The 27,720-nt window shown below is 42.8% G+C and overlaps 5 protein-coding genes across 5 annotated transcripts; 2 read left to right on the top strand and 3 right to left on the bottom strand.

The window, feature by feature from the left end:
- Positions 1-745: 745 nt before the first annotated feature.
- LOC129584290 (uncharacterized) lies at positions 746-2,340 on the bottom strand. Its single transcript, XM_055476425.1, has 5 exons — positions 1,984-2,340; positions 1,601-1,816; positions 1,502-1,531; positions 1,295-1,437; positions 746-1,124 (listed from the first exon to the last, which is right to left on the bottom strand). The coding sequence occupies exons 1-5, from the start codon at positions 2,324-2,326 to the stop codon at positions 939-941; spliced, it is 918 nt and encodes a 305-aa protein (XP_055332400.1). The 5' UTR covers positions 2,327-2,340; the 3' UTR covers positions 746-938.
- Positions 2,341-8,987: 6,647 nt separating this feature from the next.
- LOC129584288 (uncharacterized) lies at positions 8,988-10,690 on the top strand. Its single transcript, XM_055476423.1, has one exon. It carries the CDS (start codon positions 9,117-9,119, stop codon positions 10,509-10,511), a length of 1,395 nt encoding a protein of 464 aa, XP_055332398.1. The 5' UTR covers positions 8,988-9,116; the 3' UTR covers positions 10,512-10,690.
- A 5,134-nt stretch (positions 10,691-15,824) lies between these two features.
- LOC129584292 (uncharacterized) lies at positions 15,825-17,274 on the bottom strand. The gene is made up of 4 exons (XM_055476427.1): positions 17,074-17,274; positions 16,775-16,889; positions 16,076-16,187; positions 15,825-15,975 (listed from the first exon to the last, which is right to left on the bottom strand). Exons 1-4 carry the CDS (start codon positions 17,209-17,211, stop codon positions 15,939-15,941), a joined length of 402 nt encoding a protein of 133 aa, XP_055332402.1. The 5' UTR covers positions 17,212-17,274; the 3' UTR covers positions 15,825-15,938.
- A 4,339-nt stretch (positions 17,275-21,613) lies between these two features.
- LOC129584194 (thyrotropin-releasing hormone receptor-like) lies at positions 21,614-22,703 on the bottom strand. The gene is made up of 2 exons (XM_055476313.1): positions 22,070-22,703; positions 21,614-21,930 (listed from the first exon to the last, which is right to left on the bottom strand). Exons 1-2 carry the CDS (start codon positions 22,701-22,703, stop codon positions 21,614-21,616), a joined length of 951 nt encoding a protein of 316 aa, XP_055332288.1.
- Positions 22,704-26,843: 4,140 nt separating this feature from the next.
- On the top strand, positions 26,844-27,434 carry LOC129584455 (uncharacterized). Its single transcript, XM_055476620.1, has 3 exons — positions 26,844-26,941; positions 27,028-27,186; positions 27,310-27,434. Exons 1-3 carry the CDS (start codon positions 26,861-26,863, stop codon positions 27,409-27,411), a joined length of 342 nt encoding a protein of 113 aa, XP_055332595.1. The 5' UTR covers positions 26,844-26,860; the 3' UTR covers positions 27,412-27,434.
- The last annotated feature ends 286 nt before the right edge of the window (positions 27,435-27,720 follow it).

Genomic DNA, 27,720 nt, shown 5'->3' with positions numbered 1-27,720 from the left:
AGACAGCTATCTACCACGGTGTACAGGATGTACAACAGCAAAACAACGCTTAAACACAGCAGATATTGTTGATGTTTCGTAGTCAAAAAATAACGCCTGCATGCCGCGTGTCGCTGTATCAGAAGCACGTGGATGTTACGGAAGCAAAGGCATAAGCTAGCGGTCTCCATAGGGCTAGCGAATCCCGGTAGTATATTGCTGGCAATGTTGATCAGCTCGCTAGGACGTTGCGGAACGGATTCCTTACCGACAGTGGACACACTGAGTATGCAGTAGCCAACGATGCCGACGATTACCGCAGTGGACCATACCGTAAGAAACCTGTCCACGAAACGCCAGAAGACAGTGGTCTCCTTGGCATTCAACGACTGACCAAGGGGAATATACCCAAAAAGGCGCATAAGCGTTAAGCTAGGAGGGAACAAGCGCGACACAATGTCACCAGATGGATTTTCCTGAATACCTTCCGCACTCGCTTTAACATCGTGCTTTCGTACCAACATAGCGCTGCAGTGCTGCACTGTACAGCTCTTTACTATTCCAAAAGTTTTGGTAAGTGGTTTAATTTTAAATATATTTAAAAAACTCCGGGAACGGCATCAGCCAAAATATCGAAACAGCTTAGAGAAAATGGAGAACAGTTGATTTAAAGAAACAGACAAATAACTTTTGCAAGAACATAACAGGTTAACGGAATGATTCACCATCGAATATTTATTGGTCACATGCTGTGTTGCGTAAACATGGCTTCCGCCTCTAAAGACCGGTGAGATAACACAAATTCCACTTACAGCGGCAGTATCACTGCTAACAACGTTTCAATATGGTCAATACAAAGCTCACTGTGCATGGCCGTTATAGGATTGTCAGAACTCCTGGACCAGAATTCATACAAGGTAACTGTTTGTTATTGCGCCTCAACTTGTGGAATAGTAGACTTAGAGGCATGTTAGGGCGCATTTATATTCACTTGCAAGCTGGAATAGCTTCCGCCGGCACGTTAACAGCCGGAGTTGTTGGATTGTTATTCTCATCGACGCACCCCACCGTTGTCCCGCGAGGACTAAGTTGCAATTTGGCATATTTGCCGTCGCTGGTGCAGCTCGGCCCCAAACTATCCAAAGCTTAAAAACAACACACCCGTTATTCAGATTTGCTTACTCAGAGAATTTGCGATTAGAAATTAAATGGTGAACACCTAAAGATTTGCCTTTCCAATGACAAAAATGTAACCGCAAAGAAATTAGATTTACGAAATACGGTAGAAGCAAGTTGAAGCAACATTCCATCGTACCCAAAGGTATGAACAATTCATCACGCGCTTGCTTGCACGAACATTTCGGCTTTTTCGGCTGCGCTTCAGCTTTTCGTTTGCTTTTTGCTCTTTCCCAAGAACTGCCGGCAGATCTTGATTACAAGTCTTGTTCCGGTTAGGTTCTGCAACATCAATACAGCATACACTAAACAGCCACCCTCTTTTATGTTTTCGCTTCCCACGTACGCATTATGGCGTCAAATTTCCCATTCAATCCTGAAAAATGCGACAGATTGACAAGGATATACTGTAATAATTTAAAGCTACAAAAAACCATTTTATTACCAGTTTTAATATCGCCAGTCCAAGTTCCGCCGTAGGCTGGTATGCCGGCGCACACCAATTTACCAAGTCGATATGAACAGTATTCGTAATTGTAGCACTCCACTATGTTTTTCTTGGCTTTATCTTCAAAGAAAGCGCAAGTGGCGAAGTAAGGCGTGTCCTGGCGGATCACCGTACTTCCATTATTTGCGTCCTTCAGGCCGACTGTGCCCTTCTCTGAAACAGTTAACTTAATTCCCAACTGCCTTATTCACAAGCGTTTCATGAAAATTCGTATAGCAACTTTATGAATGGTAGATGCGTCTTAAGGCACTACGAAAATTAATGCGGAATGAGTGAACGACCAACGCAGAAGGCATTGTAGCCGGTAGCACATACAATACCTGGTTGGTAATCGACAAGCATAATCCGATTTTCTCCTTCGCATTGCCAGTCAACATGGTACAAAGCTGTCTTGGCGGTAAACTGCTGTGGCACGCTGCTTTTTACCCGCGCTTGGACCGAACCAGGCGGACATTTGGTGATGGTCTGGCAAACGGCAGTAAGCGGACCGAACGCTGGCTGTAGATGCCGGCATTGGTATTTTAGGGTACGACCTGATAGTGTCACGCCAGTGTCTACCTTATTAGGAAGACTGAAGGCATTCTTGATTATGGTGATGCCACCGTTAGTGAACGATGTTACGCAAAGCAAAAGAAGAGCAAAGCATTTGAAACTGGCAGCCATTGTTATAGTGTCAGAAGGGCTACTGTAAAAGGCTTGGTCGAGGAAGTTACGTAAAAGACCTCAACGCAGTGCCTTGAGGAAATTAATACTGACTTGCAGCCTTACTGCATCAAAAATGTTGTCTCTGTTTCCGCAGTAAATTAATACTCCATCGTAGTATGTTATTGCCGTCTTTTTTAAGCAACAACTGGTTATAATGACTGTTTTGAAAGTTGTGACATTAATCAAATAGTCCATTTAGCGTAGCAAATGCAGAGAAATTATTTAAGCTGTTGCATAACTACAAAATTTCGGCCTCTTATTAATATATTTTCTGTGGCTTGTAGTTGCTAAAATATTCTGATCATCAGTTCCATAATACACTTACTTGCTAATGGATACACACATATTGTACTTGTACAGAGTACATATCTACAGCGCTGTACTGTTACCTAATAACTGAGTCCTGGCTGCTGATGGTGGTACTGATACTTTAGGGTGCGATCTGACACTGCTAAAAATAATTACGTACAAAGTTATAGAACAAAAATCATAATAAAAGTCCTAAATAAAATGAACGTGCGCCAGTTAAGGTGTTTAGTATCAATTTTCGTTTGTAATTATGATGACATCTTTTCCTGTGCCGGCGTTTACTTTACGGTTCGGCGATATCGCCGTACTGGTAATGTTTTGTAGAGTTCTAAATACACTTTTAATAAATTGTTCAAAGTGCGCAAGTAGTGTGATAATAATTAAACATCGAAAATGACTGGAAGAACAACAATAATAGTGCCATATTATGGGGATTGTCGCCTTTAGAAACACGATAGTCAGAAGGAAATGACGATTATTTAACAGGGGTGTGCTTGCAACTTTGTAAGTTTGTATTACTTAAAATTGCTGAGGTACGCAGATCATCAGTTCTGAGCGCAACTTTCCACAAAAATTTTAGCATGTTTGCTTAGATGTCTTGTGGACTTTAGGAAATGGCACGGCATTTTACAATACATATTTCGACAAGAGTCAAACAGTAAAAATGGAAAATACCGTAGCATCAAAACACACCGATATTCTTTCACGAATATTTCCTCGCTGCTTGACCTTTCTGCGACTGTTCGGCTATATCCCAATAGGAAACTCACGCTTGAAACAAACTACGATTCTCCGGAAATGTGTGGACATTTTTCTTAATTTATGGGCAATAGCAACAATTCTGCTGGCAGTATGTTTTTGCGCGTTGAATGTATCACTGGTGGGTGACAAGGGCACGCCACAGCGGCCTGGTGACCTAATCGGACTGGCTAGCGATATTAGTCCCGACATGACTGTTCTCATGGAGTACTTGGCTATTTCGTTATGCTTTAGAAATATACGTTGGATTTTGCTGGAACGCGAGGCGATCTGCGGAAAGTACATTTTCACTACGAGCCATCAAAAACGATTACGCATCTGTGGAATGATTGTACTGGTATACGTTATGTATTTTATGTATGAGGGCATTCTAGGATACGTGTACGGTTTCTACCGAAAAGAGATGGGAAGCCCGGTGTTTTCGATCTTGCGGCTTTCTGGATCCGCCAGATGGACATGTTGCTTGGTCATGTTCCTTGGCGTTGTGCTGGGCAATGTGGAAACCGCCATAACACAGAGTTTACTGATTTTATTGGCGCTTTCTATCGGCATGAGTTTTAACGGAATCTGTCAGGATTACTGTTCCGCCAGAAACAAGGAAGAACGAAGGAATATCATTGCACATCACTTTGCTTTACAGAAGATTATGAGTCGCTTAGAAAATAACACTGCTCTGTACTGGCTACTGATTTACATGCAGGATTTACTGTGGACCTTGTATACGGTAACCGAACTGCACAGCAACGGCAATATAGTGCAAGTTATTGGACAAGGGCTCCATTTTAGCGGCTTATGGGTCGTCCTAATTGGCCGTACTGCTGGATTTGTGTATTTGAACCGCAAGGTAATATTCCTAACAGTGATGGTTCTTGTATAACGTGGCTTTTTATTGTCTTCATCTTTTATGAAAATAATTTCTGAAAGCAGGCTCACGCAATGGCCGACGCAATCTCCACCCCGCACACTGCAGCTGAGCATGACGAAGTAAATAGCTTCGGTATCGTGCAAGTGCTCTCCATCGACAGGCGCCACATCGGCTTCACGATGGGGAATATCGTTAATATCAATCTGGAATTTGTTGCTATCGTAAATATAGAAAAAATATGGTGTCTAGCTAGTTCGCGTTCCACATTTGATGTTGTTTTGTATTTTAGGCCATTGCCACATTTATCACGTATGTTCTCATTGTTTGGGACGCCCCTGATATTTCCGAAGCGGAAAGACACAAATTGTTGCAAGTTGCCCTACATTTGAATTTAACCATGTGGAATTGTCACAGTAACAAAAACAATAATTTATTCTGAATTCTGATAGTCTAATTAAATTATTGAAGCCAGTAGCTGAAATCCGTTTAGTCAATAGCCGAACTCCATTTAGCCTGGTAAGAATCATGTAACTGCAAATTAAAGTGTAATTGGCTAGAATTTTACAATTTTATTGTGGGTTCGTTTTAGTGAGACAAACGTTATGGGTGTTCATGTCAGTCCGCTGTCAACAAAGGGCGGTTACTGGTTAGTGGTTACATAAGACGGTTAAACCACAATCGAGGCAAAGCACATAGAATGCTTTTATATTAACTGCCTTAACTACCGTAGTTTACCCAGTGGTCAGATTACACTTCCCCATTAGGAGACACTGCTCCCAAAGTGCAGTACGCTCTAACATCGTCTATACCGCTAACAGAACTCCGATGCAATCTGATCCTTTTTGGGAATTATAAATCCCACCGTATCGTTGTACAAAAATGGAACTGCAAGTCTCCGTTTATACCGGTGTAATGCTGTTATGTTATCACGCATACGTTACGGGAGACCTAGGTGGAAAAATATTTCCATCCAAACAATCATTTTTCGTAATTCTAACAAGAAAATTTAATCGAGAAATTGCGCACGGGTTAAGCAGGTGAGTGATGACTCGTGTCGTGCACACATTCCACCAAAAGCTGCGACGAAGCACCTTTCTTGAAGCATGTTGTTATCCGTGGTTGTGGACTATGCGGCTGTTCGGCCTAGTACAGATTGGATGGTTAGGAACCAACCGCCCATGGTGCATCAGAGTATTGGACTACACTTTAACGGCTTGGTCGGCTGCAATGACAGCGGGGACATTCCTGTATCCGGTCTTTTGGCTAACCGGCACTGAACTAATATTGCCTTTTCCAAGAACCCCCATGGAACTGATTATGGTGTTCGTCAAAGTGATGTTCGAAATCTGTGGGCCCTTGTCGGCCTTCGGTATGATCGTCAGTTTCTGGAGTATCAGACCCTGGATCCGAATGTGCGCCACGGCGTGCGACAGATTCCTCAACAAAGCGGCCAAAATTAAACTGGCCGGATTAAGCAGCGTTCTCCTAGCGCTATGCGGCTACTCCTTTTACGTGACCTTTAGGGGAATTGCGCGGATGGACGCAGCGGGTCCCGTGGATGAAGCGTCCAACAGTCAGCTGTTGCTTCTTAAGGATAAAAACACCAAGAACCTTATCGCGTGGATGAGCTATTCGACGATGCTGCTGCAGGAAGTACTGTCACATTTAGCGCAGTGTCTGCTAATCTTTACTGTAGCCAGTATTACTTATTCCTTCGATGAAGTGTGTAATAACTTTATTCAATCCCATCCCGATCATTCTGAGGACATTTTGAATGAACACCACAGTTTGTGCGTTGTTCTAAGGGTTTTAAGTGAGAAAGTTCAACTATGGTTGCTGTTCTTGTATTTCCAAGATTTTGTCTGGGTGCTCTTCGTTGTGACGTTGGTGAGGAACAGAGATACCGCGAGGACCAGCCGGTATGTTTTCTTCGTTGGACATACTCTAGCGCTGGCTGCTATCCGCACGGGGATCTTCGTCAAGGCCGAAATTAAAGTAAACGTTCTACAAATTCGCCGTTACGAGCTGCATCTGGTGTACATCTTACGGATCGGGTTGTTAACGCTTTAGACTTACTGTTTATTTAGGCAAAAGCTTTAAGTAGCTTACTCGCTTCTCAAATCATAACGACGAAGAGCCGACTGCAGAAGAAAGCGGCTGTACTGCGCCTCAATCTGATGGATAGAGAAGACTGCGCTTTAACCATTGGCGGACTGATCCGTATCAACCGAGAATTCGTTGTCCGGGTGGGTTTCTGAACGTTTTTCGGCATGAGCAGTTTCGCTGAATTCATTGGTGATGTTTCGCTTTTTATAGTTTATTGGGGTGATAACGACGTATATACTGATTTCCTGGGATGAAAAGTCATCGGAAACCCAACGAGAAACGGAATTACTGAAGAACGGAACGATGCATGTGCCATAAAGCACCGTGTTTGATTTCTAAGCGCTATCATGTACTACTTCATTCGCAGCAGAAGTATCACCAGTAGCAGTTAATGTGCATTGACATTACTGCTCTGTATTCCTGTGGGACACATCCGCGGTTCTCTGTGGAGCTTTCTCATCACAGTAATTTGCACAATGAATACTTCATTCTTGAGGCGATAGCTTTCACTGGTATAACCGGAGCCAGTAACGGCTACATTACCATTTTTGACGTTTATGCGCCAGTTGCACACTATTTTGATGTATCATTTGTCAGTCATGCTTATTCCTAATAATGGAACGTTTTATTAGCCATTTTACTACTATATGTTGTGTTGCGCTAAGGCTGCTTGGCTACATTCCTCTTAATTTTCGTCGGAAAACACTTGTACAATGTCCAGCGTGGCTGCGACTGTTCGATCATTTATTAACGCTTTGGTCCGTCGTATTATTTAGCAGTAATTTACTGTACGGAATTAACCAAATGACCATATTTGGAGTGAAAGGTATGCCACAGACACCAACTGAACTCCTGAAACTAGCCTGTACAATTATGCCGGGTTTCTGGAGTCCCCTCACAATGGTGGCCATCAGTGTCGCGTTACGCAATATTCACACTGTCGTCCACAGTTTTCAGACGATCTGTTGGCGCTACCTATGTCCCGAAGATAAGCGGAAAATTCTACTAGGTGCTCTCGCACTGTTAATTCCTCTGGCTGGCTCCCTGGCCGAAGGTAGCTCGTCAGTTTACCGGGAAATGCAAACCCCAATCTTCTACGAGCAAAGCGCGCTGTTACAAGCGTTGCCGATTTCACCGGTTCAGCGTCATCGTTTGATGGTTTCTTTATTTATTACTTCATGTATTTTCGACATGGAATCTGCCCTTACACAATGTCTGATTATGTTTGCCGCGTTATTATTCGCGCTTGGATTCAGACGAATGGCTTTGGCCTACGTGAACGCGACGAGTGAAAGCCAAAGTGAAAAGGTCATCACGGATTATTTGGATCTTCGGGAGGTTGTCGGGTGTCTGCGGTCCGATACCGGCCTTCTGTGGCTGGTGGTGTACATCGATAATCTCGCGTGGGCGCTGTATAGTGTGGCCAATTTAAGAGATGATGTGCCGGACCGCAGCAGGGAAGGCGTGGCTTATTTCGCTTTAGTTCTTATGACGTATTCAGTGGCTCGAACCCTGGTGTTTGTGTGGATGGCTGACAAGGTGATTCTGATGCTGCAAAGGATTATCACCTTTTATACTTAACTATAATCACTAGTAATACGTGAAAGCTATGAGATAATGCTTTGTCTGTTAAACTCAGTTATGCTTCATTTTCCACTTGCAGTTTCTTGTTTTGACATTTTTGGGAGAAAAATCATACTCATACAGTAGCAATTTTTATGTAGCTTTTTAGGTCTTCAAACGATCTTTCGTGATCAAATTTGCAGTTTGAAATTTATTCTTTGGTTTTTATCAGGTTAAAGCGGTAACAGACGCCCTTGCCGATCGAGCAGTGCGGCGAAAAGATCGCTCTGAGATGCAGATCGAAGCGGTCCGGATTCGTTTGATGGATCGTTCGCACGTTGGCCTTAGTATAGGCGGATTGGTTCCAATCAACAGGGAATTCATTGTTGCAGTAAGGCAGAGGCGGTATGCATATTAAATGTGTATAGTAATCAGAAATTTTATAGGGAGTCGGCGTTTTTCTGACTTATCTCCTGCTCTCATGGGATGAAGTGAAATCAACCGATAGTAGCGAAGCAAGATCTCTAAATCGTACTGCAATGTCCAGCCTCGCTGTTCGTTGATTCCGTTGTACAATTCCATGGCTGCTTTCCGTACGTCAGCAAACAACGAACATGGTTACAGTACTTCAACTTACACTACGGTCTACGGGCCATTTACGACTAGCAATTTATTTACTGTCTAGCATAATGATTCATGAAACGACAGTTTTCTTATCTTTACAATAACACAGTCATGTTTACCTTTGATTACTGATAAGCTGTCTGACTGCCGTTGCTGTCGGCTGAAATAATCAGTAGAATTATGTTTCGCTGCAAAACTACCACAGACGCTGTGTAACTTGATACTTGCACACGAGTTGCATTAATTAATTAGTTCTTATCAAAATCGCCAACGGCGCATCTTTGTCGAATCTACAGCAGGGGCAAACAGACATGTGCCGAGGAAGATAAGAAACAGATAAGAAACACTCGAAACCAAAACGGCGGTGAAACAACTTTCACAACTTCTCATTAGCTCAGCCAGACTTACTGTGTACGATTGTATCCAGGCATTTACCGTGTAAGAAGTCGAATATTTTTATTTCCGGTCACAGTGGGCCACATAATCATTTTTATAAAAAATCACATATTTTAAAATTAAAGAATGCCTGGAAAAAAGTGCCACGTTTTGCTCCTCAGCTTCCCGGCATTCGGGCACATTATTCCCATCCTAGAACTGGCCCGCAAGGTCGCCAAGCACCACACCGTCACCCTGGCTCTCTCGGAATCGAAAATTGCCGAAATGATGAAAAAAGAGATATTCAGCAATGAATCTACGGAAAACATCAAACTTCTGCCCATTAAAGACAAAGCCGTCGGGGACTTCGACAACCCTGATAACCACAAAGCCGCTTTCGAGATTGTCTTTACCAGCATCATGCCGTCGGCTCAGCATCTTCTCGCAACCATCCCGCGTCCGGATGGAACTGGTGACCGTGAACTTTGGGACTGCCAACCCGTAGACGTTGTTATTGCCGACAACTTCTTAGCGGGGCCGTTGCAAACGTGCCGGGAACGCGGTATCCCGTTCTACTGCTTCAACACCGCAGCGCTGTGGTTGACCCGGTATTTCGCTCTAATGAAGGATGATGCGCCGATCATCGCAATGGAAGAAGTGGACCCGTTCCATACGCTCCCGGGGCCCAACGACCCACCGCTGGCGTTCGCCGCACCGTTCCTGAAATTCTTCGGGACGGTTCGAAAAATTTGGCCGTACGCGCAGGGAATGATCCATAACAGCTTTGAAGCTTTTGATAAAGACGAATTGGAGCTGCTTCGCAGACACCCGGATATGCAACATCTTTCGCATTTTTTGGTCGGGCCGTTGCTGCCGGAGTCTGCGGGAAAAGTCTCGGATACCGATCTCGCTTTATCCGAAAAAGTGAAGAACTGGTTGGCGAAACAGGAACCTCGAGAGGTTGTATACGTCTCATTTGGAACGATGGCCGTTCCCGTTCCGGAACAAATCACCCAGCTGGCCAACGCCCTGATTAGTCTGAATAAACCGTTCATCTGGTCGCTCCGAGAGACCAAGCATCAGTTCCTCCCGGAAGACATTCGAGAGAAGATTTCAGGACAGTTTGAAAATAGTAGCCGTTTTCTTATTCTGAACTGGGCGCCCCAGAAAATGATTCTGGCCGATCCGGCTATCGCAGCCGTTGTCACCCATGGCGGCTGGAACAGTACATTGGAGACCCTGACCAACGGACTGCCACTGGTGTGTTGGCCGATGTTTGCTGACCAGTTGGTTAACGCACGCTGGCTAGTTAAAGCCGGTGCGGCGGAGATGCTGGAGGGAACCGGGATGAAACCCAAGCGTGTCGTGCCGGCTCAGGAAATTGCTGACATCATTGTCAAGGTCTCCGGACATGCCAGCGGCGAACCATACCGGACGGCAGCCAAGCAGTGGCAGAAGGAGATTGCCGCGGCCATAGGATCAGGCGGAAGTTCGTCGAATGACATTGCTCGATTGTGCGCGTTTAAGGAAGTACAAGGATAAGGAATCCGCGACACCACCATTTTATTTAACGTTTGCACAAACTATTCTTTAGTGCACGAGTGGAAGTAAATCATTTGCAAGCGTTACAGTAATTAATTACCGGTATTAGGCTTGGTCGTTAATTCGCCATTTAGCTAGTTTGGTTGTTAAGTTGATTCAGTAAATGTGTCAGCAAGCGATTCAAGTTTTAAAAAGGTAGCAGAAATCACTACACAAATAAACGAAGACCTACGGACAACTAGTTTAACCGGCCACATTCGCACAGAGAGCGTTACTAGAAGCTGCTTTTAAAATTTGGCAAAAGTTATAACCGACTTTAACCAAAAGGTCAAAAGTAGAGCCTTTTAATTATTAGCGTCTCGCTAGCAAGTATCCCCTCTGTAGAGGTTTAAGAGCGGTTATGAATGAATTCATCGAAGGTTTCGTAAATGCAAACACGATTCAGAGTACGAATACATACGAATGAGAGGAGTGTAATCCAGGAGTATGGGTTGTAAGGAACGGATCAATTCTGTTTATAGGGCATTGCTGCGTGGAGTTATCTGTTAGTCCCATCGAAGCTGACGTTGAAACATCCACGCGTATTTACTTATTGTGTCATTGACATACCGTAAGCAGAATACACGTTCCCAGGCTGAGTAACTACGCGAACGAGTGTTTCCAAGGATTCAGTGTTATTAAAACTTGTCATTTACTAAGTAACCACAAAATTTGTCAATACAATCAGTATACAACCGTTGGTTAGCATGGATATCCTAATTCAGCGCTTCATCCCACTATCATTAGCAGTACTGCGGTTATTCGGCTATACTCCGTTACGTAATTGCCGCGATACAAAACTCCCTACTTCGCGATGGCAGATCATCTTGGATAAACTACTGACTTTGTGGTCTGGCTTTTTATTTATCAGTACTTTCTTCTACGGTATTAACCAGCTAGGTATCGGTGCAACGAAAAGCATTCCGCAGACACCCACCGAGTTATTAAAACTGATCAGCACGGTGATGCCCGGTTTTTGGACACCAATGGGCATGATCGGCATCTGCATTGCTCTTCGAAATATCACTAGTGTCCTTCGTGAATCTAAGATTATATCACAGCCTTATTGGAAACCAAAATGCCGGCGCCAGATTTTTGCCTTTGCTGCATTGCTAGCACTGCCGCTGTTAAATGTTGCAGTCGAATTAATTATTACTATAAATCGGGAACTTCAGCGTCCATTATTTTATGAACAAAGCCCGGTCGTAAACGTATTGCCGCTTTCTCCGCAAAACCGACACCGTCTGATGAATGCACTGTTCACGCTGGCATGTATGTTTAATGTGGAATCAGCACTGACACAATATATCTTGATGCTTGTAGTAGTCCTATTTACAATTACATTTGCCGAAATGCACGCGGCATACTCCGGTGCTCTTAGCGATGAAGAAAGAGAAAAGGTCATCAATGATTATCTCGATCTTTCTTACGCTGTTCGTCGTTTAGAGAAGGATACCAGGCTGCTCTGGCTGGTAGTCTACATTGATAATCTCGCGTGGGCTTTATACGGTATCGTGAACTTGCGGGACACCATGCCGGATAGGGATAAAGCAGGAATAGCGTATTATGCGTCAACCCTAATGCTTTTTACCGTTATCAGAACCCTGGTTTTTATTTGGCTTAATAACCAGGTATGATTACGACTTGCAGTTGTGTTTCTTATTTTTTCCTTAAACACATTGGGTCAAGTACACAATTTCTGGTATGCGGTAGAGGGGCGGAGCCGGTGCAAACACGCTCATTGGCTGTATGAGTGGTCTAACCAACAGCGAATTCAGCATAGCGCTAACAGGGCAAACTACAGGTGCGCAGTAATAACAGAATTTATAGTACCGAATTTCATGGTGCAAAGCGCTGGCGGCAATAAGTCACTGCAGTAACAGATTTCCACGTGACAGCTAACATTTCCTTGTAGAGCACATTTTTCTCTACATTTTGGTTATGGTCTTGATTTCGCTAACAGATCATTAGCTGAATGAGCAGTATTTAAAGTCGCTGTTTCGAACATGTGCTAAGCGGCAGAAATAGCGACTTCCGACCACTCGCAGGTTTTCACGAACTGCCGTCCGTGCGCGGCTGCTCTGGCGCATACCGTAAATTACGCATCATCTCCATTTCGGCAATCTGATAATTCTTGCGATATGTTTAGGCCAGTGCACTCGTTGAAGCGTTTACTGACCGAGCTTCTCGGCTTAAGAACCGCGGTCAAATGATAGTGGAGGCAGCTCGCATCAGTTTGGTGGAGCGGTTGTACGTGGGTTTTACTATCGGAGGTATCGTTCGAATTAACCAGGAATTCATAGTCACGGTGAGATTTGCTTTACGCGACGTTGTAGTGAGGTTACAATTACGAATTTGTTGACTGCAGGGAACTGGAGTGTTTCTCACCTTCCTTCTGCTATCATGGGATCAGGTAACCTCGGTTAACACCATCCAAGCGTTCCTCAAGACAAACCAAACTGTTTAATCAGAAATTGCGCTGGTTTTTCTTCATTCGTAAACTTGGGTTGTATTGCCTACTATACAGCCCCGTTAACGTACGACCTTGTCATATGTTAAACGTGCAGAATATTCATCCCTGACCAGGGCACATTTTCCGGGTCTAAATTCAAAAAATTCTGATATTTTGTAGAAAGGTAGAATAATACCGTAGTATAATTATAAAAATAATTTTATCTGCAAAGGCTCAAAGGGCGTGGCCAAACAATTAAATGAACACACCGTACTGCGTACCGTTGCAGTGTATTGGTGCGGTACTTTGTAATCTTCCAGGCTATATTTTATTGTTGATTTAATTTTATCGCATTGCACTAGCAAATTATCGGACCAACCAGTTGTCAAGTCCTGATGTTTAAACCAATGCACGCGTGCGGTGGCCCTGCCGCTAATGTAAATTTAAATTAAATTTCCGAAATCTGCTATCGGGTAATTTGATGGCACATTAATACAGCCTGTTATGCAGCCACTCCTTGTTTACGGTTTAGCTCATACTCTGTACTTTACAAAATTTTGTGACATATATTAATTTGGCTGGGATGACGTGGGGACGTACCGAATGGGTCCACAGTGCGGCGCTCGCAAAATCAAAACGAAACTATCATAATTCCTGCTATTTAGAGCACCAGTGCTCTAAATAGCAGTAATTGCATAGTGTGTAATATTAGGTTATCATTTAACTGTTGGTTGGCCACGCCCTTTGAGCCTTTGCAGATAAAATTATTTTTTTAATTATACTAGGGTAGTATTATACCTTTCCACACAATATCAGAATTTTCTGAATTTAGACCCGGAAAATATGCCCTGGTGAGGTAGACATAATTTGCACACAGTCACGAGTGCGTAGTATTGTACTTCACCTTCACGAGCCACCGTAACATTACGTATGTAAAACAGTTCTTGTTAATCCCAATAGATCTCAAGTAAGGGAAGTGAAACATTATGTGGCAAAAGCGGGGAAAAGATCCTACGCTGTTTTCGTTTGAATATTTCACTACAATCTAGCAGAATTATCGCTTGGACAAGATGGCTGTAACGGCGGAATCGTTCGAAACTACATACAACATTGAAACGAGGACTTCTGTGCATTGTGATCAGATATTGCTTCGCGTACAGCTGTTGATTGTTATATGCCAGCTCAGTTTATTTTGTTTGAGGTTTGTCCACTTCTCTTAGCTTTTCTGTCAGCAAAGGCAGATGGTTCGGCTTTGGGACAACTGTCATCAGTAAGCTTCGAAAATCTATCGAGGCGCTTTTTTATCTTCTCGAACACAGCACGGCATAATGTAGTGGGCATTTGGATGCATTAATACAATTTAACTTTACCGCTACTCCTATAAGCAGCTACCGACGTTTACACTGTAATACACTCTGATTGTCTTTACGTCGGTTATTTATATGGCTCGGAGGGTGAAGTGTAATGAGGCGTGCTTTACTCATCAGAATCTTTTATAATCTTTCCCATTTTGTTATTCTTAGTAAATTTCTTTTCCCCCGCATTTTTTGTGCTGTACCATATCTGATTGTAGTCATCTGTTATCCGCACATAGACTTCTATCTCACACAATGCAATCTGGAACATACAAGTGAAAAAGTTTTTCCGAGATCATATGGCGAACTTGCTAACTGGTAGAAAAATTAACAAACAGGCGTTCACAAGGCTCTGCCATGGATGGTTGGTTTCGTCCCGGTTCCGGAGCATCCCACAGTAGAAGCATATAAGTCAAGAAAACACCAGTACCCTGTAAATCAAGAACATTGTTACCCTGGAGTCTGGACGACGGATGCAACACTCAAATAACGAAAAATGCCTCTTCGCTTTCAAATTTCTGCGCTCACGTAAATTATGAACTTTTGGTCAATGACCACCAGTCCACCAAGTGTAAAGCCCGGTCGAACTTTGTCCATCAGACACACACGCATGCACAGTGTTTGCATACGTCTTTCATCCCGAAGCCTTGACGCTTGTACAGCCATCGTGTCCACTAGACCGTTTGCCTATAAATGGCTATAGTAGTATCCTGGCTATAATTGACCAGTTTTTTTTATCCGGGGGGGTCCAAATTTTAGGCCCTAGGGGATAATTAACGGTCTGTGTGTTTCTGCCCTAGGGGATAATTAACGGCGTGTTTTTTGACCGGGGTGAATTTTAACGAGTGGAATGTTTTTTAATATGGGATTTTGTTAAAATACGTCATGAAATTGCAGACTAAATATCGTTTCGTTAGATGGCATTGGGAAAATGACATACTGATTAGTGCATTACCTTTAATTTTTGAGTGACAAAAACAAAAAAGGAAAAACAGGAAGCTTGATCTGTGGTCGGGTAAGAATGCTATTGCGGTGACACATGTTCCGAACGACCACTGTTCGATCTTGGCTTCCCTATTTTTTTCACTTGTACGACATGGATCACTGATTTCAGTGATCCCTTGTACGACATGGATCACCGAGTTCAGTGATCCCTTGTACAACACGGATCACTGAGTTTAGTGATCCCTTGTACGACACGGATCACCGTTATTGGTAATCTTTCCTGGTTTTGATGATCCTTGCAAGTACGAGATTATCGGAATCGGTGATCCACGTAAGTGCAGCGGTCAATCACGTACGTAAAACACCGTAGTAACAGTACACTGTTAAGTAATCTTTAGATAAATGAATGTGGTTTTTTGCTACGTATTTGATCTGAACGGACAATACGCATAATGGAAGTTTTATTTCATTCTGAAATTGCTGTTGAATCAATAAAAAGTCGCATTATTGTCTGTGGCGCCATCGTCAAGAAAGAACAGCTTCGTTCCGGAAAGTTGTTGCAGCTTATTGTTTTTCCGTATATGGGTCGATTCAAGAGGTATGACCGGAGTTGATGGCTTAAAGACACTCCCAATCTTACACTGCTCCATGAAATCCGACCGTTGCGTTTTTGCTGTAATAAAAACGATGACATAAGTTTCCGGTAGAATTTTCATTCAGTCAGAACCCCGTATTCATCACAGTCGTTTAACGAAATGCTGTAAAGGTCTTACCTAGTATTTGAAAGGTCATATTGTTCGATTGTTTGGTTTCGTAGGGTGCTGTTCCAGTAGTCGGTCTGCATAATTTTTCCAACGCTTTCGGTGACAACAAACGCAGCAAAAACTACGAAAAACACAACGTACAGAATAATTAACAACACCTTCTCACATTTTTGCTCTAGGTCTCGTGCATAGCACAACATGTGCTGGAGGTTAGCCATTGTAAATTGGCAGTTATTATTGAAACACATTAACATCCCTTAAATAGGCTAGCGTTGTTTATTTTCCACGAGTAATTAAATCTTTCAAACGCTTTATGAATTATTTCGCATTATTGGTCACTGAAACAATACCAGTTATTTAAAAATACCCGTTCGTAACAAAGCCTATTTAAGCGGAACATATTTGGTGCACAAACATTATGTGTTTGCTAAAAATGTTTAGCGTGATAAACGATTATCCGCGCTTTTGCGTTCCGTTTGGAATGTGCGTTTGTGGGCCCACAATGTCGGGCAAAACAAACTTCGTATTTACGCTCCTGAAAAACAGTAACTTTGTTCTGGATCAACAACCAACGAGGATATTATACTGTTACGGTCAATGGCAGAAGGGTTTCAAAACTTTACGTAAACAGGCTACTCCAGTTGAATTCCTGCAGGGTCTGGACGACCTATTCTCAGTTTTGCAGTCAGTTGACAGTAAGACTCATACCTTGGTTATTATTGACGATTTGGCTACCGATCTGTGCAAAGATTCTCGATGTTCGGACCTGTTTACCCGTGGAATTCATCACAAGAACGTTTCCGTCATCTTGCTTCTGCAAAACCTGTACAAACAAGGAAAATCCATGCGTGACATCACACTCAATTCGCAGTACCTGATACTATTTAAGAACGTCCGGGATGTCAATCAAATCGCATTACTGGCACGTCAAACCGGACTGAAACATTTGGTCGACGCATACAGCAAAGTAACATCGGAGCCTTATCAACCTTTGGTATTGGACTTACGCCCAACGTGCCTAGATTATTTAAGGATACGATCCCATGTTTTACCAGGTGAACGAATGCGGATTTATCTGAAAAAGAACTCAGCAAACACTTTACCAAAATGTCGGAAAGGGTAAAGGCCTTAGCGCCCTTCATCATCACGCTGCAGCACTTGAAGCCAAAGCAGCGAAAAGTCCTTGTGAGCTACCTAACCAAATCGCAACTTAAAGCGCTGGAAGAAGTGGCTGTCAATATTGTGAAAAATACAATTAACTTATCTCCCGCCGAAACAGATAAGTGCAAACGGTATCGGAAAGCATTAAAGCTGATTGCCTTACGTCGCTACCCTTTGAAAGAAAAACGCAAACTGATTCAGCAAGGAGGATTTATTGGAGCCATCTTGCCAGTCATTGCCGGTGTTCTAACTTCTCTTATCGGAAATGGATGAATACTTTATTGTTCCACGCCGAGTATTGGAAAGCCGGCTCCATGAACAGCTCCAGATAAACAGAGAACCCCCGGAAGCACAAAGTGTTTTATCGCTGGACGCTCTCGTAACTCAAACGCTCCAACGTACTGATATAAGCGAGTATGAAAAAGCCAGCCAGCTGAGTAGTATCCTAGAACGGTTCCTTGCCTTGAAACAGAAAGCCATTCCTGATGAAAATCCGTTAGAATTACCCACGGACGTAGTCACACAACCGCTTCCAATAGCTGCGGAAAGGAATCCACAACCCTCGGTATTCCGTCCGTATTCCCGACTGCCACCGCAAGCTATGATTGTTGAAACACAAGAGTCAGAACAGCCAACTTCTCAAAAACGAAAGATACCAGAAGAATTTGAGGAAGCTGCTCCTACGAAGCAACCTCGACAACCTTTATTCCCATCCGATTTACCCACTAAAGGAAAGAAGCGCGACCGTGAAAACGATCCTGAAGACAGCAACAAACCAAAGACCGCACGCATTGCTTTGTTTCCGGCGTCGCTACCGAAGAAAGGTTCCAAACGTCATCAAGACGAAAGTGTCGAATCGCGACCAACAAAAGCAGCGCGCATAGCGTTGTTTTCCCCGACCGCACCGAGGAAGGGTCAAAAACGATCGACTGAAAGCCTCGACAACCAAGGGTCTTCCCGTAAGCGACCTCGTAGACCTTTGTTTCCGGTCATGGCTCTCCTACGTGGGAAAAAAAGAAAGGCGGACCAGATTGAAGGCAGTGTTAGAAAACTACGCTCGCGTACCATCCAAAAAGGGGCGGGCCGAACCAGAATTCAGTGGATCACTCTGACGTAATGGCTGGTCTTATCCCCAGCGTATTACGGTTATGCCGTATATTTAAGATCAACTGTGTCTCCTCCTGCTGCAACAAAGCCGATGGAGAAACTAATGTAATGAAGCGATACCTCAACCCGCGCGATCCCGGCGGTCTTGGAGGCGTGGAAAGGTTCCGAAGAAGTGTGTTCCGAAGAAGTGGAAAGGTTCCGAAGAAGTCAGGCAGGGTGTAAAACCTGGCACTGGCAAGTGCCTGTGGCGTTGCCATTGGCATGGCAAGGGATAAAACCTGGTACGTTATCCCTCCGGCTCGCAATAAAATATGGCATGTGCCAGAAAACACATAATTTGATTCTTAAAACGCATAAAACTTTAAAGATACTATAAACGGCAAAAAACGCGCGAGTTTTATGTACGAATGGGCAAGGCGCAGCACGTTGCAATTGGCAGTACAAAAAGACAAATACCACCTGCTAAAATTTTTGATAACGCCACTGCTAACCGATTTTAAACCACTTTCTTGCGAAATTTCGTAACCGTACCCATCACAAAATTTGCGATATGCAAGTTTTGTAAAATTGCTATAAATATAAAATTGCTAAAAAAAATTGGTATACTTTGATATACTAGCGCGATATCATGTTGTCGACGACTAATTTTTATAAAATCAAACTGGAAGATTTCGGTTAGAAAAATGCTTGATTTTCAATAAAAAGTTGCACTATAAAAGTGTACAGTAAAGTACGAAAACACCAATCAAAATGGTTTTTAATTATATTTTTTTAACAGAACTGTTTGAATTTGGCGTAGCAGGGCTGTATCTTATTTGATCAGCCTGAATATTTACGACTGTCGCTCTTTCTTGGGTGGCGATTGTAACCTGTTCAGCACTTCGCGATCTTAATTCTTTGCGCCAATTGCGACTGTCAAGCGCGCTATTGGGATCCTAGAACGGGAGGGAAATACTCGTAACAGCAGTAATATTCACCTGTGAACTTATTCAGCATACGTAACTCCAACTTCACATTTTGATTTATCACTTGTTAAATTCGACACACTTTACAATATCGGTAGCACATTTAATTAACACATTTCACAATATCGGTACTTATCAATATCCGTACTTATAATCGATGTTGTGTGTCAACTCTGAACGCTTTCCCAGTGGTCATCCATAAGGTCCAATACCAGTACACTTCCAAGCGCTATGGCAAACTAACCCATTCAAAAATGTCCCGGAACTTACAATCAATAAAAATTATTCTAAGTTTCTTGACAGTTGTAAGTGTTAGTAGTGTGCCATCTACATAACAAACGGTGGTTGAACGCAGGGCAGTAATTTTATCTTCAAAGTGATAGCGTTTGATGTCTAAATGGTAACTATCGTAATAAATGTTATGTCTCTTTGTACAGTAAACGTGATCCAGTGAAAGCGGAGGTCGATGCTGATGTGAAATTACACCGCTTTACTAAAAAAACGGCGCCTTGTACGTGCACAGCTCATGAACATACGCACATAAGCATAATACAAGTACAGTTAGCCAGCTGGATTTTTGCAAGCAACTGTTCTTATCATTGCATTGAGTCTGCTTCCCAAACAACAGGTGGCCCAAAATTTCAACTATCAGTCATGCCAGTTTTCATATACACTTATGCAGTCAAAGCTAAAAATGAATCAGCATTGAGGTTAAGTTTGTATTCTGTTTTCAATGGCTGTCATTTCCGTTATATTCCGTCTATTTTTATTTTGTGCCGGTTGTAGTAAGACTGCACATGTAAACATCAATATAAAATTTACTGAGATTGTAACGATCGTTTGAACAGATACAGTTAGAAGCAATTCTAATTTACTTGGATGCAAATGATGCAACTAATTACGTAATTTGAATTCTGATGTTAACAATTCAAAAGGGAACTTTATTATTTACATATCTATCTGTATGTAGTGTAGAATAAAGGGCTTTTCAGAGGATCACATTACAGCCTTACGGCCCTTACGGTAAGCTTTTTTCGCCACATCACACAGCGCCTATTTCCCGGATGGCTTACCTGCATTAACTTACAATTCTGCAGCTGCGCTAAGATCGGCGTCATTTTGATCTGTTGGAAATTTTGTCTTATTGTAATTTTGTACCGTAACCTTTACACCGTCACGTAAAAGTACAATCGGGGCAGAACAAGTCCGCTGGTAGAATAAAAAGTTTCACTAAAGCGAACTGTGGGCGCCAATTGGTGTCCAAAGACAACTGGGATTTTCGCATCACAATATTCCGCATGCATCGTTCATGCCAAGTTGTTGCCAACTGTCTGCAAACTGAAGGAGTGTTTCGTCGAGCGGTGTGGTTTGGGTAAGTATATTTCTCGAATTTCTTTTCAGGCACCGTTACGCAATTAATTGCTATATTGCTATGTTTTTCTATAAGCGAAATGGGTATAATGAAAGTACTGTAATAAATACTCTGCATATTAATTGCTGATCGAGCTATGCATGCCGGTGGGTGTAATTCGTAGAGAAAAGTAATACGGTCTTGTAACTTTTGCCTGTGCACGGATTCAGTTGAGCATTTGCGGCTAAATGCAGTGAACAGTGTCCTGGTGTCAACTTGACACCATCGCGATTTTACTTGCAACTTGTACAATGACACCTTGTACAATGTACCTTGTACAATGTCAATGTTTTGTTGTAGAAAACCTTGTAGAAAATGTACCTTGTAGAAACAATGTACCTTTGTAAATGTACCTTTGTTGTACCTTGTAGAAAACACCTTGTACAATGTCAATATTTTTCTACTTAATAAATTAAACACTGTTTCACGTGCTTTCTGGCACATGCCATATTTTATTACGAGCCAGAGGGAAAACATACCAGGTTTTATCCCCTGCCATGCCAGTGGCAACGCCACAGGCACTTGCCAGTGCCAGGTTTTACACCCTGCCGGCCAGTCAACCACTGTAAGCCTTTTTTCGCTGTTCGACATAACAATTAGCACAAAAGAAATGCAGCTTTCCATTTTACCGTTTAGACGCAGTTTGAATCCGTCCTTTGACAACGTATTACCTTGTCTCATACCAGGTTAAACTTTTCATTAATATTTATTGATGATTGAAAACATTCTTGCAAAATCGAGTTAATAAAAAAAGACCCATGCGAGGTTGTTATAATATTACTGCAGACTTCAGCTGAACGACTGCTGTATGTAAGCTGCTGACGATAAATACCATACCGAACGATGAAAAGAAAATAATGATTTTGAATTTACAAACGATCAGACGGTAGGCGTGTGCATAAACTAACAGTGAAACAGTTTCTTCAGCGCATCTCGCCATTCGCGGGAAGCAATGAGAAAAATCATGGGATTCAACAGCGCATCCAAGAAGAAGACCACCGTGCACGGTGTCATGAGACTGTAAAGAAGAATTCCCTGGAAATACACTAAGACATAGGCCGTGTTAATTGGTGTCCAGCACATAACCGCCACCATCACCAGCGCCGTGAGCATGGCAAAGTGGGGGCGCGGAGCGGAACTATGGTGCTTTTTGTCATTCCCAGTATTAAGGGAACCCGATGTATTGTGCTGACTGGAACGTAGAGACGGTAAAATATTCACTAAAAATAAAGAAATCGTTTGATTACTGTAGTACTTGTATACTGTACGTCTTAGTTAAGCAACACTGATAGGACATCTTACAGCTTTTTCTGCGGCTGGAATTTCTACTGGTCCCGGTGACATCCCGTACAGCCGTACTTCGGAACTTGATCTTTCCTCTAATTTTAAACAGGATCACCGGGTACATCACTAACACCAGCGCCTCCGGCACCAAATACATGGCCACATAATTCGGATTAGACCAGGCAAGTTCATGCGGATAACTCGGTATGCACAGTGGCGATCCATCCGAACCAGAATAGTACAGCACATGAATAACGAATCCCGGCAATGTCCATGCATTCAAGTATAGAAGCATGCCCAGTACCAGGCACAGTGCAACCTTTTTATTGTGGTACATCCGGTAGTGTGTGGGGAACATTACGGCCCATACACGATTCGTGCAAATCAACACGTGCATATGATAAGAGAAGGACAGGAACACCCAGCACGTGTACAGGATAAACGTGCAAAAGGGCTGACCCAGCGGCCAAATGGACATAAGTGTGAAGATACTGTGAATGTGCACGGTGAGGGTCTGTGCCAGGTCACCGGTAGCCAGGCTGACGATGTAGACGGCAAAGGGCGTTTGCAAGCGCCCGAATTTAATATACACCAGGATGAGAAGGATATTGGCTGTGAGGGTGGTCAGGGTCACCGGGATCATGATCCATGCGGCGTATTGTGAGTTGCTTTGCACGATGGTTTCGTTGCTGGTATTGTGGAAGGTCATGTTTGACATTTTGCAGAAAGGTATCGGAGCTGCGTTGAGATGTGGCGACGCAACGTGTACGCAGAGAATGTGTTGTATTCGTTCTTAAACTCACTGTAGATTAAGTTAAAGAAACCACAGAACCACAGTTCATTTATACCCATAACTGGTACACCGAATGTGCCTTGTATATTATGCAGTATAAACAATCACTGAGATTCGCGTTTTTCATTGTCGTTATTGTTTATGAACTGAAACCAGTGGTCGCTCTGGAATTGTATTATTACTGATCAGAGTCGCAATACAGTGGTCCAACAATATGTCGTATCCAAAAGGGGCATGAATATTTTCCCAGCAGAGCAGTCCCAAGGTGCATTTGGATTGTATGATCCATTGTATGGCGTTGCCAGTTGTCGGATTGTATACAAAGGATGTTTACCCGCAAAGGGCTGTGAAACCACCCGGTGCAGTGAATGCCCTCCAGATACCTCGATCACGCTTTGGTGAATTCCTTTGGATTTATTTGACAAAAATAAAATCTTCTATGGGAGGCAGTGTACAGTGCGTCAGCGCTTTGGAGATTATTATTTAAATCTTGATTGTGTAAGCGCGATAAGGTCACAGGACAGCTAATACCGTCTGGCTACGGGGCTTTTTGAGGAAACTGCACCTATCCAGGATTTTCTGCTAACACTCTTACAATTAGGAATAAGGACGGAGTGACCTTCACAAGCCGCAGTTTTGTCGTAAAATTCAATTTGATGACAAAATTGTGACATGTTTACGCTTTACTGCTTTTTTGTCAGCTGCGGATTTTATGCTAAATGCGAATAGAGTGATGTAATAATGGTGTGGATGTGATCTTTCAGTCTCATAATCTCTTGTACATACGCATGTTTGCCTCGCACACACGTTTTCTTATTAACCTGCAACCGCAACAATTTGCTTTCCACATCTGCTTACAAGTATTTTATGAGTTGATTAACAGCCTTATGCTATTTAGTGTGTGAAATTTTGATACCGGTACATGCACATATATACGAATGTCAAAAAATACATATTATTACGAAGGTTTTTCTATAAAAATGACCGCTCATATGTGATAGCTCATCCCGTGCTCAAGGCTGAGTTATTTGCAGCCAGGATAGCTGATCCCGTACACTCTTGTCCGCCCCACATTAGCATGGTATACGTGGCCAGCAATCCTGCTATCTGGAAATACAACAACAGCTCTACTTAGATCTGAAATTTTAATACTGTTAAAAATGTAAGTATGCAAATTGTGCAATATAATAATATTATGTGAACCTACTCCGAGAATGAACCGGCAGTTTATGTTCACGAGTCCTCCCACATTAAACCCAATATGACGCCGGTCTGTCACCTGCAGCCATATGGCTGCGCTTGGCGTGCACGCACCGTTTCTGTACGTTTCCTGAGCGATACGATCGGCTACAATATCCGGCAGTTTGGCAGCCTGTACGTCACAAAATAAAGTTCTTAATTACCAGAAACAGCGAAGGAACAGGATGATTATAGTTTTTTTCTTAATACTGCAATACTGCAACCGATTAGTGACCACAAATTTATGCTCAGTCAGCAACGAAGGTTGGGAATTTAGCGTCCCAGTATTTACCGTAAGATTCAGTTTCACGAAGCAGATGGTGCGAATAGTCGCCCAGGCGATATTTGTCCCCACAAAAGGCCCCCAGTGAGCAAGCCTATCTGGCTGTGTCCGTAAGATAGTAATCAAGAACAGTAGTGTCATGAAATCTTGTGAATATAGCCAAAATAACGCACTTTGGATCCTTCCATTGAATTGAATTATCAGGGCACAAAGAGTATCGTACTTTTGAACCACTTTTTCCCTTATATCCACGCTGTTTACGCGTCTATATTCGTCACAAATATTTTCGAAACTCAATATCGCAGCGGCGGAAAGGAACACAAAAATACACTGTGCCAGAGGATAAGTGCAAGTGAAAGCAAAGCTTATAAAGTACAGTGCCACAGCCACTGGATAAGCAAAAGTATAATGATCCGTCAAAGTTTTCATTAGCGGAACGGCTGTTACGATGGCGTATGCTTGTTTTACGAGCGGATTAATAACCGTAAAAATTGCGTATGAACACAGTAATAACAACGCAAAACTTAGTGCAAGTAGCTGCCGCTGATTGTTAATCGTTAAGTTACGTCCAGCAACTTCATTAAATTTCATCAGCCACGGTTCAAAATTACAAAATGCTAAGCTCAGTGCGATACCGGTTGCCGGCAACCAACCGTCATACATGACATCCACGACTCGGCGGACCAGAACAACATTGTTTTGCGGGACATTCTTTAAATTGTCGATGGATTCCGTTAATTCGATAGCGCCAACAGTGATTGCTCCCAATACCATCCCTACTGACCACACAGTTAAGCTGCCGTCCAGAAACCGCAACATTTTGTCGCACCGTTTCGTGTATTTCTTTCCACTGACGACACCAAAAAGGCGCAGTACATAGAAAGGTATGCAGCAACAATTGTAGATAAAATTCGTGGAAACAGGTGGATTTAAACCTGACGATGATTTCATTACGGGATGCGACGATAGAAGCTGTTATCATTAAAACAGCAAACCAATCCGTACTAGATAAATTAATAGTCACCAAAATATCTAAATGATTTGTTGAACGTTTAGATAGTGAATGTCTTTTCGATTCTTTTTAAGCAAATGCAGCGCAAGTGTTTTTACAGTGCGACGAAGACATCCTGCATTCAATCAAAAGCCGGTGGCTACTGGGGACGTGGTACAGGAAACAGTTTCAGGTTACTGACCGTTACGGTACGTAGACTCACCTGTAATACTGAGGAAAAAAACTTCGACTTAGATTACATGTTTTCGAGGACTAGTGCTGCTGCGCGTTAAACGTCAAAGCAGTATATCAGCACTGCCAAAATATTCCTTACTTTACTGTCTGCCAGCTTCTGTCGACCCATTTCACTTGTTTGACACGACATGGCTGACATCTCGATGAAAAATGCAACGAAGTGTGCGCCGAAAACCTGGCTCGGCTCGTTAGAGCTCTACTTACCAAAAACTTGTTTAACAGGTGGATTTTATTTTTCGAACTCCAGAGGTGCAGTTGCAGGGCACGATGGTGGTGATATGTACATGTACCTGTATCAGATGTCAGTGGCTATAAAAGTTTAAAATTACGTAAGCGAAAGCCAAAAGTCAACTGCTTTTAAACATTTTACTTACGCATGTTGAGTTGAAAACCTACAAGGTCTTTAATCTGTGTTATCTCCAATTTGCACCAGAATAGTTAATACAACTGTATGAAAAGTATGGAATTCTCAACATCCGAAAACTCTTCCCGATTTATATATAGTATCTGCCAGCCCATGCTGTATTTCCTACGCATCCTTGGTGTGATTTTTAAGGAAAATTCTTTTAAACAGAAGCGCCGCTTGATGACCTTTCTCAGTAGTTTGTTAATTATTTGGGGAGTTGGAATTTTTTTTAGCGCCAGCGCCGTGTCCTGCATACATCTCGTTGATCGAGTCACAAAACTTCGTAACATTCCAACACCGAGTTAATCCGTACACAAATGGATTTGATGTACGATGTGTGGATACCGGCCACGGGCATCTCACTGAGCCGGGCGTTCTGGAATTTCGAGTTGTGGTTGGTGGATTTCACTAGCTTTGCCGGACGTTATATAACATCCAACGGTCGCAAGCAGTTAATCGCACTTACACTGGCATTGATAACTATTTTTGTGTATATGCTTTGCATGACCACAAAATCTCTGATAATCTACTCGCACGACATCACCATCATGACTCGGCTTTTATCTAACTGGATCGATCATTCCAGCTATGGCTACCCAGTAACGTTGACGTTATACAGTGCTAATTTTCTGTTTCAATGTCAGTTTCGCCTAGCCCAATGTGTCATTGTCTTCCTGTCAACTGTGTCAACAATGTGCTTTGACCGGATCGCAGCTCTGTATGCTGATACAACTGACCAGGCCAAGATGGACACGCTTCTTCAGCAGTATAATTCCCTCAGTTATTATCTGCTTGCATTGAACAAGAAGATACAGCCATCCCTGTTTTGGTTGTATTCGAGTGATTTGATGATGATACTTTTTCTGATTAGTTTATTACGCACTACACCCGAACTACTGATGACATTCGCTCCAACATATGGCGTATCGTTGACCTATGCTATTGTCCGGACTTTAAGTTTTGTAAAGCTGAATATCGCAGTACGTTCTCATTGCAGTGGATAATATAGTATTTGATGATTATGGTAGCTTTTCTTCTTTGGGCTCTTTTTAATTCCATATTACAGGCCACGAAGTTGATCGATTCCGTTGCCGTTCGCATTACGGACATGCCGTATGGATTGTACAAGAAGAATACGGCAGTGTGGCTGCAGATCATGAGTTGGCGCCATATTGGCTTCAGCGTGGGAGGATTAGTGCATATCAACTGCCGATTCGTTCTCGCAGTAAGCGCCTGCCGAATGCCTATAGTTTTGTAAACTAGCATCCTTGCTAAAGACCATAATAAAAAATAAAATAAAAATTAACAGTGTTTAAATTACAAACCAGCTAATACCGACTCTTTCTAGGTGTTAGGAATAATTGGGACATACTGCATGCTTATGTGGGACGGCGAAAACTGCTCTCCGTCCATCGCCACAGGACAGTCAAACGATTCGCTGCCCCGCTGAAATACGGTTAGCATCTGTTCCGTTCGTCGCATGCGTTGAACGAGCTGTTGTTGTTCGTGTAACTTTTCAACCTACCCGCTATTTAAAGCAACCCGTTGTCCTTACAAAATGTATTTCCTTATCCTTCTTAGCCTACCCGTTTTTCTTACAAAATGCCTCCATCGATGCAAACAGTTTTATCTAGCTGGTCTACTCAAACCTGCTAAACCTTGGTCATGTACGAGTATCACCATCAGCCAAGAATGTGATAAATAACGAAATGTGGCAAGCGGTAACCCTGTTGTTGTGTTTTAAAATAATAAATCAATG

Source organism: Paramacrobiotus metropolitanus, unplaced genomic scaffold, assembly GCF_019649055.1.
Source record: "Paramacrobiotus metropolitanus isolate TYO unplaced genomic scaffold, Prichtersi_v1.0 Parri_scaffold0000013, whole genome shotgun sequence".
NCBI classification, from domain to species: Eukaryota; Metazoa; Tardigrada; class Eutardigrada; order Parachela; family Macrobiotidae; genus Paramacrobiotus; species Paramacrobiotus metropolitanus.
The sequence above is the reverse complement of the archived record's forward strand: the minus strand, read 5'-3'. Positions and strand labels throughout refer to the sequence as shown.